Source organism: Ixodes scapularis, unplaced genomic scaffold, assembly GCF_016920785.2.
Source record: "Ixodes scapularis isolate PalLabHiFi unplaced genomic scaffold, ASM1692078v2 PGA_scaffold5__190_contigs__length_132052651, whole genome shotgun sequence".
NCBI lineage: Eukaryota > Metazoa > Arthropoda > Arachnida > Ixodida > Ixodidae > Ixodes > Ixodes scapularis.
The window spans coordinates 124,950,531-124,963,256 of record NW_024609880.1 but is presented as its reverse complement, the minus strand read 5'-3'; the positions used below and the strand labels follow the sequence as shown (position 1 = coordinate 124,963,256).

The window sequence follows — 12,726 nt, the reverse complement described above, 5'->3', positions numbered from 1 at the left end:
AATCCAGATCACGAACAAGGAAAACAATATGAAAGTTACGGACATGGCGAGTTCTGTATTCTGGGATATAAATTTACATAAGTATCTCTTTTTCAACTTATTTAAAGGGCTCAAAATAATACAGGTTTTGCAAAACCAAAACTGATTTTAACGTTGTTTTTCGTCACCCTCCTGACAAACTCCGGTCGTCAGATTGAAACACCTGCGCGGTAGAATGAGGCACACCTGCCGTCCCCCCTTTCTGTGGGAGAGTCCATGCCGCCCGCATGCGAGAGACGCGGGGTGCTCACTGGATGTGTCCTCAGAATGCCTCCCAAGAGGAAGGAGCGCGCTGGTGACGAGATTGACCGTGCTCGACGTGCCAAATACAGTGGCAGATCCAGGGGAAGGGGGGGGGGGGGGGCGACGAGGGCGGCCGCCCCTCCACCCCCCCCCCCCCCCCAAAAAAAAAAAAAAAAAAGTCGACCCCCCCCCTCTCTTTTTTTGGAGGGCAATTTGACATGGGTTGACGCCCCGGTGCACACGGAAGAATGGGAGAATAGTATCCTTACAAAATTTTCCGTCCCCCCCCCCCCCCCCCCCCCAAAACGGAGTTCTGGATCCGCCCCTGGCCAAATAGGACAGGGATAGCGAGCTTTCGTGGTTGTAATTGTGCTGTGCGCATGTTTGTACAGCCGGACGCTAGTCAGCCCCAATGGCCGTCTGGTGTCTCAGCTGTAGATGAGCAGTTTAGCCAGTGCGGTTCGACGGCTAGGCAGGGGTCGTTAACGTGCATCACGCACGAAGTAGTCATATGCGATCTCACGCAGGTACGATGCTCATCCAGATCCGGGGTGCCATCAAAAGGGGGGCGCCGCCGCTTCCCCTTTTCATTTTTTTTTTTAGCTTTTTGCTTTTTGATTTATTTGTACACGGCGTCCAACAGTACGTCATGTGCTCGACCGCCGTTCGTTATTAAAATTCGGTTCTCGTCTGACAAAATGACGTCCTGTTGGGCCACTACTCACATGTTTACTAACAACGTGATGTCGCACCTATATATATATATATATATATATATATAAAAGGGCGTATAAAAAGGGGAGGGGGGGGGGGGGTGTGCCACGGCCGGAGTTGGCCCAGGGCGCTTGATGGTGTAGGGCCGGCCCCGTCCAGATCGAAACGGGAAGGGGTGGGGATTAAACCCGTGGGATCCCTGGGTTCCGCAGCGTGAGCTTTCGCTCCACGTGCTCCGAGCTGGCGTGCGCTACCCCACTCGGCCACCGGTCCCCCGTAAAAAGAAATGCATTTCGACGTGGTCTGCAGCCAAGCGCCGGAGAAAGACAGTCCAGGTTTTTTTTTTTTTTTTTTTTCATAAACACGATCGAAAATTTACAAAATAACTAAATTTCGATACCTACGCTGAATGACTTAGTAAAAAAAAAAAAAAAGAGTGCTTTATTGGTTGTTAGGCGCCGAAGCCAGTCCGGAGCCCTTTCCGACAGAGGAGGCCAAGTTGCGAGGTTACCGCATGGCCCAGAAAATGTTGTAATGAAAGCACTTTTGGAGTCCCACGACCTCGTCGGGGCGCGCACCTTCCTGGTGGAGCGCGGGCGGGGCCCCCCAACCATCCGCATAGCGAGCGAGAGCTGCCGACCTTCCAGCGGGCCAGACCGCGCGCGAACCAGGCAAAGCAGAGTCGGCAACTTTCTTGTCGCCCGCTCGACGAGTCCGCGGGGTCGGGCGCCGCCGGACGGATTTCGGGGCAAGAAGACCGCGTCCCAGATGCGGCGAGGGCCCCGCTCTCTCCCGGGGCGGCGACGCGCAGTGCCGAATTGACCCAGAGGGAAGACCCCGACGCGCAGCCAGCTCGGCCGGGGGCGCCAAAGACAGCACCATGTCCAGCCTGGCCGGCAGCCTGCAAGTTCCTCTCCTGACCGGGAACCTGACCGCCCTGGTGCACCGCCCAGGTAGGCCTCGACACGCGGCTCAGGCCGACCCAAACACGATGCGAAACCCACACGCTGATACAGAAATTGGCGACTCCTCGCCTCTTCCACCCGGCGAGGTAGTCACCAATTATCCTCTGGTCCAACCTAATCGGCGTTACCCTGGTACTGGGCTTACTGGGAGACAGAATGGAGACTTTGGGCCGGAGCCACGCGGGAGGGAGTCCCAATTTTCCTCTCTCCCGCCTATCCCCAGATACGTCAATAGGTTATACGTCATTCAATTCTCCCTAGATGATTTCAACCAGTCTTCCAATCTTCTCTTTGCTATTAAAATGCACTTATCATTCATTCTTCCATTCCCATCTTCGAACCCCAGCGCTCCGGCTAAATAATAATGGTTTTCCATTACATGTAATGGTTGAGCCAAGAAAAAAAGCCGCGCTTCGCGGCTTGACGAGTTCTCGGCCCCAGTATATTTTGCAGCAGCTTCAGGAAATAAATATCGAAACAAAAGCGTACATAATTGATCGCAGTAGAAACGAAAACGTAGAAAATAGGAAAAGTAACTGAGTACCAAACTAATCGACATGCTTAAATCAACACAAAACATACATTTAAATTTAAAAATAAACGTATCACATCAATCTACATATGCAAAACCATACATGACAGAGCCCAATTCACCCAGAGACCTTCAGAATGCAATACATTTAGAAGCTTTGGGATTCGGTACGCTAACATTTCTTTTCATACTATAGTGTTTAGCGGTACGTGCCAGTAATCAGGATAAAAATTTAGTATGGTACGATATCTTGTTTTAAGCAAGGCAATTTTATAGGCTATCCACAATTTTGTGGACAGCTTCTAGTGAAAATTGAGTATAAGTTTTAAACAGGTCTTCCGTGTGCGAAAGACAAAGCACATTTGCAATTATTCGCAATATTTTTTCTTTTTTTTGAAGCAGGTGCACTTTCACAAGATGTGTTGCAGTTGTAGCACACCGCCGATCCAACGAGCAGTAATTTAAATGGGAATAAAATAATGATTTCTATATTACTATTTTAACGGACGTAGGAAGTATACACAATGTCGACATATCATTCCTACAGTCCTTGACAATTCTCTATTACAATATTTGATATGGTTGTCCCAGAAAATATTCAGAAAGAACACTACTCCGGGTGTTTTGAAATGACCAGTTAATTTGAGATTTACTGAGTTTAAAGTAATGGTGTTTATTGGAGAGAGAATTTTATGCTTAGATTGAAATGGTACGGCTTTAGTTTCACTTGTATTTATTTTTAAAGAGTTTTCTGTCCATAACGATGTCTGGCCTAAGAATAAGTTTACTTTTGACCTCCTCGGGATCGTCCGCAGCAAACAAAAGTGTTGCATCATCACCATATCAAGTTAGTTGTTTGCTCAATATTCACTTTGTCATTTACATATACTTATGTTAAAGGATAAATGGCCAAAGATACTTCCTTGTGATACTCCAGAGACTATGGGTTTTATAAAAATTATTACAGCACGCATATTGTTTACGATTTTCTAGATATTATTCCAATAAAAGCGGGGCTCGCCCACTTACTCCATAATGTTAAAAAGTGTTTCTGTAATAAGAACTTGTGGTTCAAATAATTGAAAGCATTTGTAAAGTCAATATAAGCTCCCAGAACTAGTTTCTTATCTTCTAGAATACGTAAAATGAATTCCCTTTCTTAAAGTAAGGCAAGCTCAGTGGAACGATGCCATCGAAATCCAACTGGGATTTTGTCATTAGCTGCTGCTTATCGAAAAATTCTGAGAGTCGTACGTAAATAAATTTTTCTAGCCCCTTTAAGAAAACCGGCAGTGTAAAAACTGGTTTATAATTATGTAAACAATTTTTATCACCTTCCTTATGCAGTAAAGAAGCTTTTCCCCTATTTGCATACGCTAAGGGAATACACCTTCAGATATACATACATTAAATCAAATAAAGCATATTTTGTTCTAAAACACATTTTACAAGTCTAATCAGCGTATCGTCTACGGTCTCTGCTACGATTATTATTCAAATTCATAAGTGCCTTAAAAACCTCAGAATCGTCAACCGGACCCAATAAGATTGCATTTGCACTTCTCTCTTCAATATACCCACAAGCATCATCATTGTAATTTAGATTGACTAAATTTACAAAATAGTCATTAAACATATCAGCTAAAGCAGTATTTTTTCTTCGCCGTTTATATACACCTCCTCTAAGCGTTCATTGTTTCGACTACCCCGTAAAATCGTATTAACTTCATTAAAAGCGACCTCATCATTTCCACTTGTCAAGTTAAAACTGAGCGTTCCCTAGCGTTTGGTAATTCTTTTGACAGCCTGGTGTCTAATCCATTTAAACTTTTTTAAATCCTCTTGATTTCTAGTTTTTCAAACTTACAAAAAAAACTGATTTTTTTAATAATATTTTTGATAGAAGGCTTGGGATAATCCACGGCTTTCGAATTTTGCGCGGCAATTTAAATATCTTGTAGGGGAAATCCTGCCCAGAGATCGCCTGAAACCTATTAAAAATGTATTATATGCTACACAGGGATCAGTCTCTCAGAACATCATTCCAACTCGAGCTTTCAATATCGTTGCAAAACATAGCATTGTCAGGTGACAATCTTGCTATGTTACCTGACAATCTTGAATTAATGACCTCATGTCTCGTTTTGGGTGAAGAGCTTCTTTTTAGTTCAAATAAATATTGGGAGATGATCGCTGATATGGGAGCTAAATAGTTCTCCCTTTAGACGTGTATTATCAATATTTGTAATGGAAAGGACGATTAGAGTTTTTGTGTGAACTGTAATCCGTGTTGATCTGGTTATTGTATGAAGATATCCGTACATTGCAAGTAATACTTCACACTCATTCTTAGGCGTGCTATCTAATCTGTCGCTCCATCCGAAAGGGCGGGAGCAAGCCCTGTGCACCTGAACACCACATGTTCTATTGTCTCGTCTTCCCCTTGGCATACGGAACATCGCGTATCCATTTCCTCGTACTTTGTCCTATATGTCCAACTCCTGAGTGCTCCTGGTTTTAGCCTTAAATAACAACGAGCTCCCATTTGAATTATAATACCTCCTTCCTGATTTCCTGTTTTCGACCCGTATACATAGCTAAAACTGATTTCCCCTGCACTCCTTCCTCACGCATATTTCTCTTAGCTTCTTTTACTTCCTTTTTCACAGAGATAGTCTGTTCTGCCCCGGCACTTGACTGTTGGCATTTGATTTTCAGTTTTCGGGTTCGATTTGACCATTTAGTGTTCAGACTTCTTATGTATAAATACTTATATACCTTTCTCGTCCGTCGTGTATCCTTAATCGTGTCCAACCTTCGTTCATATTTCAACTTACCGATCTCCTCTCCAGCCTCGAAAGATGCCCAACCCATGTCTCCCTGCACTCCTTCATTTGCTGTATTCCCATGAACCCTTCCCCCTCCCCTCCTTCCCTCCCTCCCTCCCTCCCCCCTCCCCTCCCCCTCCCCCCTCCCTCCCCCCCCCCCCCCCCCCCCAGTGCCAGTCTGCCCACACTACTCTGCCGGGTCTCTAAGCTCGACTACATCTCATATTTCACGCATAATAGCGCATTGCCAAAAGACATCCCCGGCACTATAACTGGACCCGGCCCCAACAACACCGCACCCCATGGGGAAATAGTGGAACCAATCTCTGCTGCGCTGTCCTCTCGCAACTCAGCAGAGGCTGGTTGCACTATCTCTCCACGGGGCTCGGTGCCGTCGGGGGCGAGATGCGCTCCGATTGGAAACCAAAACTTAAAGGGGCGATGCACTGATATTTGTATTTTGCGCAAATACCGCTTAGAACGAATCCCTGGCGTTAATGATCTGTGAAATACCCGTTCGTTTTCACCACACGCAATAGAAGTTGCAGAAAAAAAAATAAAGAAAAACGAGCTGAGTTCACCCCTCAACTCGCAGCCAGAACAAGCGGCCCCGTGATCTGGAGCCGATTATATGCCGCCAATGTTGATCATAGGCATGCGCTGGGTTTGACAAGGCGCAGTATACGCGCTGAGTCCCAGACATTGTTATGGTTCGGCTGTTGTCGTCATTGCAGCGATTGGACACCGGACACTACCCGAATTCTTCTCAAGCTGTCGATTATCACGAGCCCAAATCGAGTGTCCAAGCCATGCTCGGGTCCAATCTATGAGCCGCATTCAAATATCGTCACTGGGCGGTACTGCTACCGCCGAGCTACGTCATCAGGTTTTGCGAAGGAGAGATTGAATGAAAACACTCGGTTTTGTCCTTGAAATTACAGCGTAACAAAGGAGTTTCTCGGTCAGTAGCGTTGCGTGGGAGTATCCTTGAGTCCCACTAGTGCGAGTAAGCTCGTGTAAAGTGAAAAACATTCCAATTGAATATCGTTGCACTGCCCCTTTAAAGGGGCGGTGCAACGATATTCAATTGTAATGTTTTTGACTTTACACGAGCTTACTCGCACTAGTGGGACTCAAGGATACTCCCACGCAACGCTACTGACCGAGAAACTCCTTTGTTACGCTGTAATTTCAAGGACAAAACCGAGTGTTTTCATTCAATCTCTCCTTCGCAAAACCTGATGACGTAGCTGGGCGGTAGCACTACCGCCCAGTGACGATATTTGAATGCGGCTCATAGATTGGACCCGAGCATGGCTTGGACACTCGATTTGGGCTCGTGATAATCGACAGCTTGAGAAGAATTCGGGTAGTGTCCGGTGTCCAATCGCTGCAATGACGACAACAGCCGAACCATAACAATGTCTGGGACTCAGCGCGTATACTGCGCCTTGTCAAACCCAGCGCATGCCTATGATCAACATTGGCGGCATATAATCGGCTACAGATCACGTGGCCGCTTGTTCTGGCTGCGAGTTGAGGGGGTGAACCCGGCTCGTTTTTCTTCATTTTTTTCTCCGACTTCGATTGCGTGTGGTGAAAAACGAACGGGTATTTCACGAGTCATTAACGTCAGGAATCCGTTCTAAGCGGTATTTGTGCAAAATACAAAAATCGTTGCATTGCCACTTTAAACATGACAAGCAATCATGAAAAAAAAAAAAACATAAAAAAAAGCCATAAAATGCTGCGCGTGCCGGCTATCATTGTGCAATCCGTCGATTTAGTGTTTCTTGATGATGCTGAGCAATTTTCTAGTTGAAACTATGCCCTTAAATACAATATTAAAAAGTTAATTACGCAAAAATAATTAAGAATCTAATTATCCCGGACTTTAATAATTTTCATAAATAGGCCCTTTGCCCAGGACCGAAACGACAGAAGCCTTTTTCTGTTGCGACGCGCAGTTTTTGCAATATCGAATTTGTCCACCTTTCGTGAAACACCCTGTACACCACAAGCACTTGGGTTGTGAGTCCAAAGATGTCTCCTCTTGTCCGCCCCTTTGCTTATTCTTTCTGATGCTTTACTGAACTAATTATATTTTCGAAATCACCTGCCTTTAGCCTTTTGGGTATGCTATTTAGTATCGCGAAATTCAGAATAGTATTTGTGAAATCGGCAAGTGAAACTACTGCCAAAACCAACATTTCAATATACTCACGCTTTTCAGTGCCGTGACGTCAGTGGAAGGCAGGCTTGTAAGTCGAGCGAGACTTAATGAACTATGCCGGGCATTTCGATAGTGCTGCTGCGCGGATGCTGCAGCGAGCTTCCAAAGCATTCATTTGACACCATGAAACTGCTTGTAATCAGCTGGGAACAAAGCCTACAGCCCAAAGAGTGAACCCCTGCCTTCCCCTGACATCACTTGTTTTGTTTTGCCAGTAAAAACTTTCACTTTGTAAAATTGTAAACACCACATCTTCTCAAAAAACACAATTATTTGAGTCCAATATTCGGGTTACTATTTCAGGGATGTTCGTTGGTGTGTTTAGCCAATTTTCAGGAAAAGGCAGAAAAAGGCAGTTCCGGCTCCATCACTCCTCTCCGTATGTCACTAACTGCTTAATTATAATTGAATTGTGCCTCGACTTTTATAAATATTATATGTATTTCGTGTTACTTTCCCTCCCTCGTTGAGCCCGATATATTTGTGCGGTGATGCCAGATAGCTCGAGTCACACGGTGTCGACGCACAAAGTGTGGGTTGTAAAAGCATTTTGTGCGCCAGAAAAAAGAGCCATCATCTCTAGGCGCTCAATAAGCCAAGCACGTCATAATTATCCGCCTTTCGAGTCTAGCATGGTCTCGATTGCATTAACACATAAACGCTGGTCTAAAATAGATTTTCGCAAATGTTGGCACGCAGCCAGGACTCCCTTCTCGAGTTGGTCGGAGTCTTTGATATGTCATGTTTGCTGCCACATGATGAAACCGTGTTCTGATGGGCACAAGCTGTTGGCCGTCTCATCGACGACGCCGTGATGTTGGGCGCAGGAAAGGACGAGCGGCCACGCAACCAGGACTACGCCGTCGGAACCATGACGATGCTCTTCCTGGCCGCCTACTACAAGGCGTACCAGGAACTCTACAGGCACTACAAGAAAAACGTCAAGGCGTATCGGCACCCCTTCGGTAGGCCTCATCAATCGACAGGCGTCTGGGCAGACGCGTTGTGACCGCGTCTACCAGAGTGCACGCGGACGTGGCTACGCGAGGGAAGGTGGCGTCACGGACGACAAAATAACACTTAAAAGTATTTTGAACGTGAAAGTTGAAATGGTCACTACTTTTATAGAACATCTGAGGTTACAACAAGACGACAGACCTGTAAAGTTCCAAGTTAGTATCATTTTCGGTTTTGTCGTAACTTACGTTTACAAATTAGTGTAAAAGTTTGTGGGAAATGTATTTGCTGCTCTGCGCTCCGATTCTCGGCCTCTTTTAGAAAATATGTTTACTTGAAAACTTTGAGATTGACGCCAGCAAAGCGAGCCTTCGCGTGTGGTTCGATTGGCTGGTGCATCGAACCGGGACTGATCAGCGGCACCTCTCCCCGAGCCCAGACCGCCAGTACCGGTACAACGAGATGAAGCGGGTGTGCTACTACCTCCTAAACGAGCCGCAGCTGAGCCCGGAGGCCGTGGACGTGTCGCTGTGCACACACCTGGTGGCCGGGGCCCTGGCCGTGTCCCCGGACGGCAGGCTAGTGCCCCGGCGTCACGGCCACGACGCCCTCATCGGCCGGCTGGCTGCACGCGCAGGGCTCAAGGTGCTCGTCTCGGTGGGCGCTCACGGACCCGGCGCGCTCTCGCACGTAGTCGCCTCCCGCCACGCCAGGCTGAGGTGAGCCTCTTCTGCCGACCTCCGCAAGAACGACTTCCTCACCTCGCTCAAACAAAGTCGCGTTTTACAGCGAAGCTGTTTATGGCTAGGGTTCCGTGGATTTTTCCTGTGCAGTGACTAAAAACTCTACGCTCGCACCGCCTTACGCGCACGCCGTTCCCGTATAAAAGATTCTAAGTAAATAAGCAAAATAAAACGCTGACGAACGAGCGTGCAAGATGCCATTTGTTTTAGGCTTTTGCTTTAAAACAGTTACTGCTGCCATAGCCTCATTCCATGATGCTGCAGACGCCGGCACGTGCGGCGCGTGGAACACCATTCCCTGCATTCTCCTTGATGCTTAGGTAATTTAGCAATAGGTCTATTCAGTAGATTAGTTATCAATAGGCAGCATTTTTGAAGATCAGTAGACTCTCAGGTAGATGCTAAAGGTTTCTCAAAGATATGCTGTGCAACCCACGTCGGCCATGTTTACGCTCGCACCGCCCTCTCTTTGTCGTCGTTCCAAGCGCTTGCGTGCTTAGTTTCCTTCCGCTCTCCCAGGGTGACGGTCCCGTCGCGCGTGTCTAGTTTCCTCCGGTTCCTCGGGGCGGGTCCGTGTCGTGCGCTAAACAGCTTCGCTGGTTATCCACCTTCACAGAGTGGAATGGCTCATGATCTTTTTAGGTGACGCACTGTTTTGTAAAAAAGGAGGAGGAAACCTCTTGCTCTCTTCAGCGTTCCGTCTGCTTCCTCCTCCCCAGTCTTCCTTTCCCTCTGAAAATTTTCTTAACCTGTAACTGACTGTAATGAGTACAGAAACGTGTCTCTCTCCGGCGCGCTGATTGGCTCACGAGGACCGTAGCTTTCGCTGCCGCCATCGCTGTAGTCCCGTTGTTTCGCCGCAGGCGCACGACCACCCGAGACCGGTGTTAAGAATGGAACCTTCGACGACCTTCTTCCGAGTTTCAACGCTGCGGAAACGAGTCAAGACGAGTCCGGGACCGTCGCCCGCTTGTCGGGGCCTGCGCGAAACGAGTCTCAACGAGTCCGGGACCGTCGCCTGCGTGACGGGGCCTGCGGCAACAAGTCTCAACGCGCCCGTGACGTTAGCGGGACGTGTGTGTGTGCGTGGTGGTTGGTGCGCTCGGGAAAGGGAGAGAGGCATGGCCTAACTGCGGAGAACTTTAGCTACGTCACACTGGACGGCGGGTTGCTGCATCGCACTGGCTGCCCTGGCGGGGAGTGAGGGAGAAACGGACCCTATATAAGGCGGAGCGCGAGGCTGCTCCGTTGTTCTCTCGGATTTGACGACTGTATCGCTACCATGTAATTAAACCGTTCGTTACGTTACCAAGTCTCCCACCTCCACTGAACCCCTGGGTTCTTCACTTCGGGGATTGGACGTCGTCACGAGACAGGAAGCCTCCGGACGTGCGGCCTAAACCCCGCCTCGAACACCGGCAACTCATCTCCTCCTTCAGTGCTCACTGTTCAGGTCGCGGGGCTTTCGCCATGACACACGTTACGCGATAGGCCAATAGCCTAAATCCACTCCGATTTTTTTTTTTTTTTTTAATTTTGAAGTTTGGTGGTGAAGCCTGAAGCTCGTGATGGGAGAAGAAGTAGTTCCACTGGGTTTCACCTCAAGAACCGTAGTAAAAGAGTCCACGCGGAGCATTACTAATTTTCCCTTTATGTGCAGAGTTATAATATGTGTAGGCTCATATTAGAGTAGATATGTGTTATCTTGTCAAGAGTTTTGAAACGCCAAAAGCATTGCTTTTTCCTCCGACAGACAAATCTTGTAAAGCGCCGTTCGCACACTTGCAACCGAGTAGGACTTATAACCTGGTTTTTAAGCGTCTGACGGCGGAGGACCGGGTGCGCTGCTGCGGAGCGGGTCCTACGCCGTCGCGAGAGGCTTAAAACCCGATCTTGTCTCTCTCGGCCCTACTCGGTTGCAAGTGTGCAAACTGGGCTAAGAACTATACTTCGCATGGCGTATGAACAATACGCAAAACTTGCATTTTTCTTGAGGTGAAAAAGAGTATAGTGGGGAGGAAGGGGCTCTGTTTCAGCATAACTTGGCAAACGGCGAAATCCCCGTGAGCCAATGAGAGCGTAGGATCCCCGTGAGCCAATGAGAGCGTAGGACACATGAAAATGTGCTCCCATGGCGCCGTAGCGTTCGCCCTACACCGTCCTGGATCGGATACTGTGAACACTTACAAGGCGAGGAAGTCTCGCAGCCAGGGGAAGGCAATGAGCTGGAGACCGGCCATTCGAGAGAGACCTGTCAGTGAGCAGTTTAATCGACCCAGAAAAGAATCGCATTATTAAGAAGTGTCGTTTGTTTGTTTGATACGGGAGGTCAGCCCCAGTGGACGTGTCTCCGCTGTAGAAGAGCACTGGTGCACGCAGTAGTGATACACGCCGGTACGACGGTCATCCAGATAAAAAAAGGGGCAGGGGTGGGAATTGAAACCAGGATCCCTGGGTTCTGCAGCGCGAGATTTAGCTTCACGTGCTCCGGACTGCGGTGCACACTCGACCGGCGGTCCGGGCGCTTGCAACACGGTTCACCAACTCGGAAATTTTGTCCGGTTGTTCCAGGTTCATCCGGTCGGCTGTGTGCCTGGTGCGGAGGCACAAGCTGAGCGGCCTGGACTTAGACTGGGAGTTCCCGGGCTGGTACAGCGGCCACGTCCACGACCGGTTCTTCTTCAAGGTCCTCGTGCAGGTGAGCGCCACTGCACGACGCTCTAGTAATTCGTTCAAGTTCAGACGTAACCCACGCCACGAGCTGATGGGACCCATCAGACATCGTCAAAAGCGCACGATCATAAAGTTCGCCATGTTCTTGTATACGCGTTCTTTCAACGCTGAACCAATCAGAATAAAAAAAAAAAGACCGAGTGACTCGCGCATTTGACGCTGATTGATTGGTCCCATTAGCTCGTAGCGTCGGCTTCCAGCTAAAAGAACTAGCCAATTCACGCAACACCGCTGATACGAATTGAACAATCTTCTGACTTTGGTTGCGATATGGCCCTTTGAAGAGACTGAAGAAAAGGGGTGCTGGCAAACCCAACACCGGCACTATTTTTATGGTCTCAAACGCTTCGAAAGCGCGTAAAATAACCGTAGAAAAATTAATAAAACTAAAGATTTATAATTGCGAATCACGCTAGAAATACAGGATAGATAAAGGTCACAAACAGTTACACCGCGTATTTCTCGACGTGCGTCTTACCTGAATGGGTGCATGCGGGCAAAGATACGCAACACCATCTAGAATAATCGAAAGGCGTCCGAGCTCTTCTTCCATTGAACGTCATCCCAGTCGGGTGGAGCCAACTCAGACATAGACCCTTCCGGAAATTCCCACGATGCATCTCTCAGTCCCCACGTCATCCCGCACGGCGCAGGGAATTGTGGGTGCATTCTGTTGTATTCACGGCCGGTGCGGCAGCACGAACGTGTGTTAAAGGGACGCTAAGAGAGTCAATACATT

General features: G+C 48.0%; 1 protein-coding gene across 1 annotated transcript in view; it reads left to right on the top strand.

The window, feature by feature from the left end:
* Positions 1-1,480: 1,480 nt before the first annotated feature.
* LOC8027440 (chitinase-3-like protein 2) overlaps positions 1,481-12,726 on the top strand; it is a 28,173-nt gene continuing 16,927 nt past the window's right edge. Inside the window, exons 1-4 of the mRNA XM_029995135.4 lie at positions 1,481-1,949; positions 8,382-8,519; positions 8,951-9,230; positions 11,826-11,952. Of these exons, the coding sequence (XP_029850995.2) occupies positions 1,877-1,949; positions 8,382-8,519; positions 8,951-9,230; positions 11,826-11,952 (618 nt within the window). The 5' untranslated portion in view covers positions 1,481-1,876. The remainder of the gene's footprint in view (positions 1,950-8,381; positions 8,520-8,950; positions 9,231-11,825; positions 11,953-12,726) is intronic.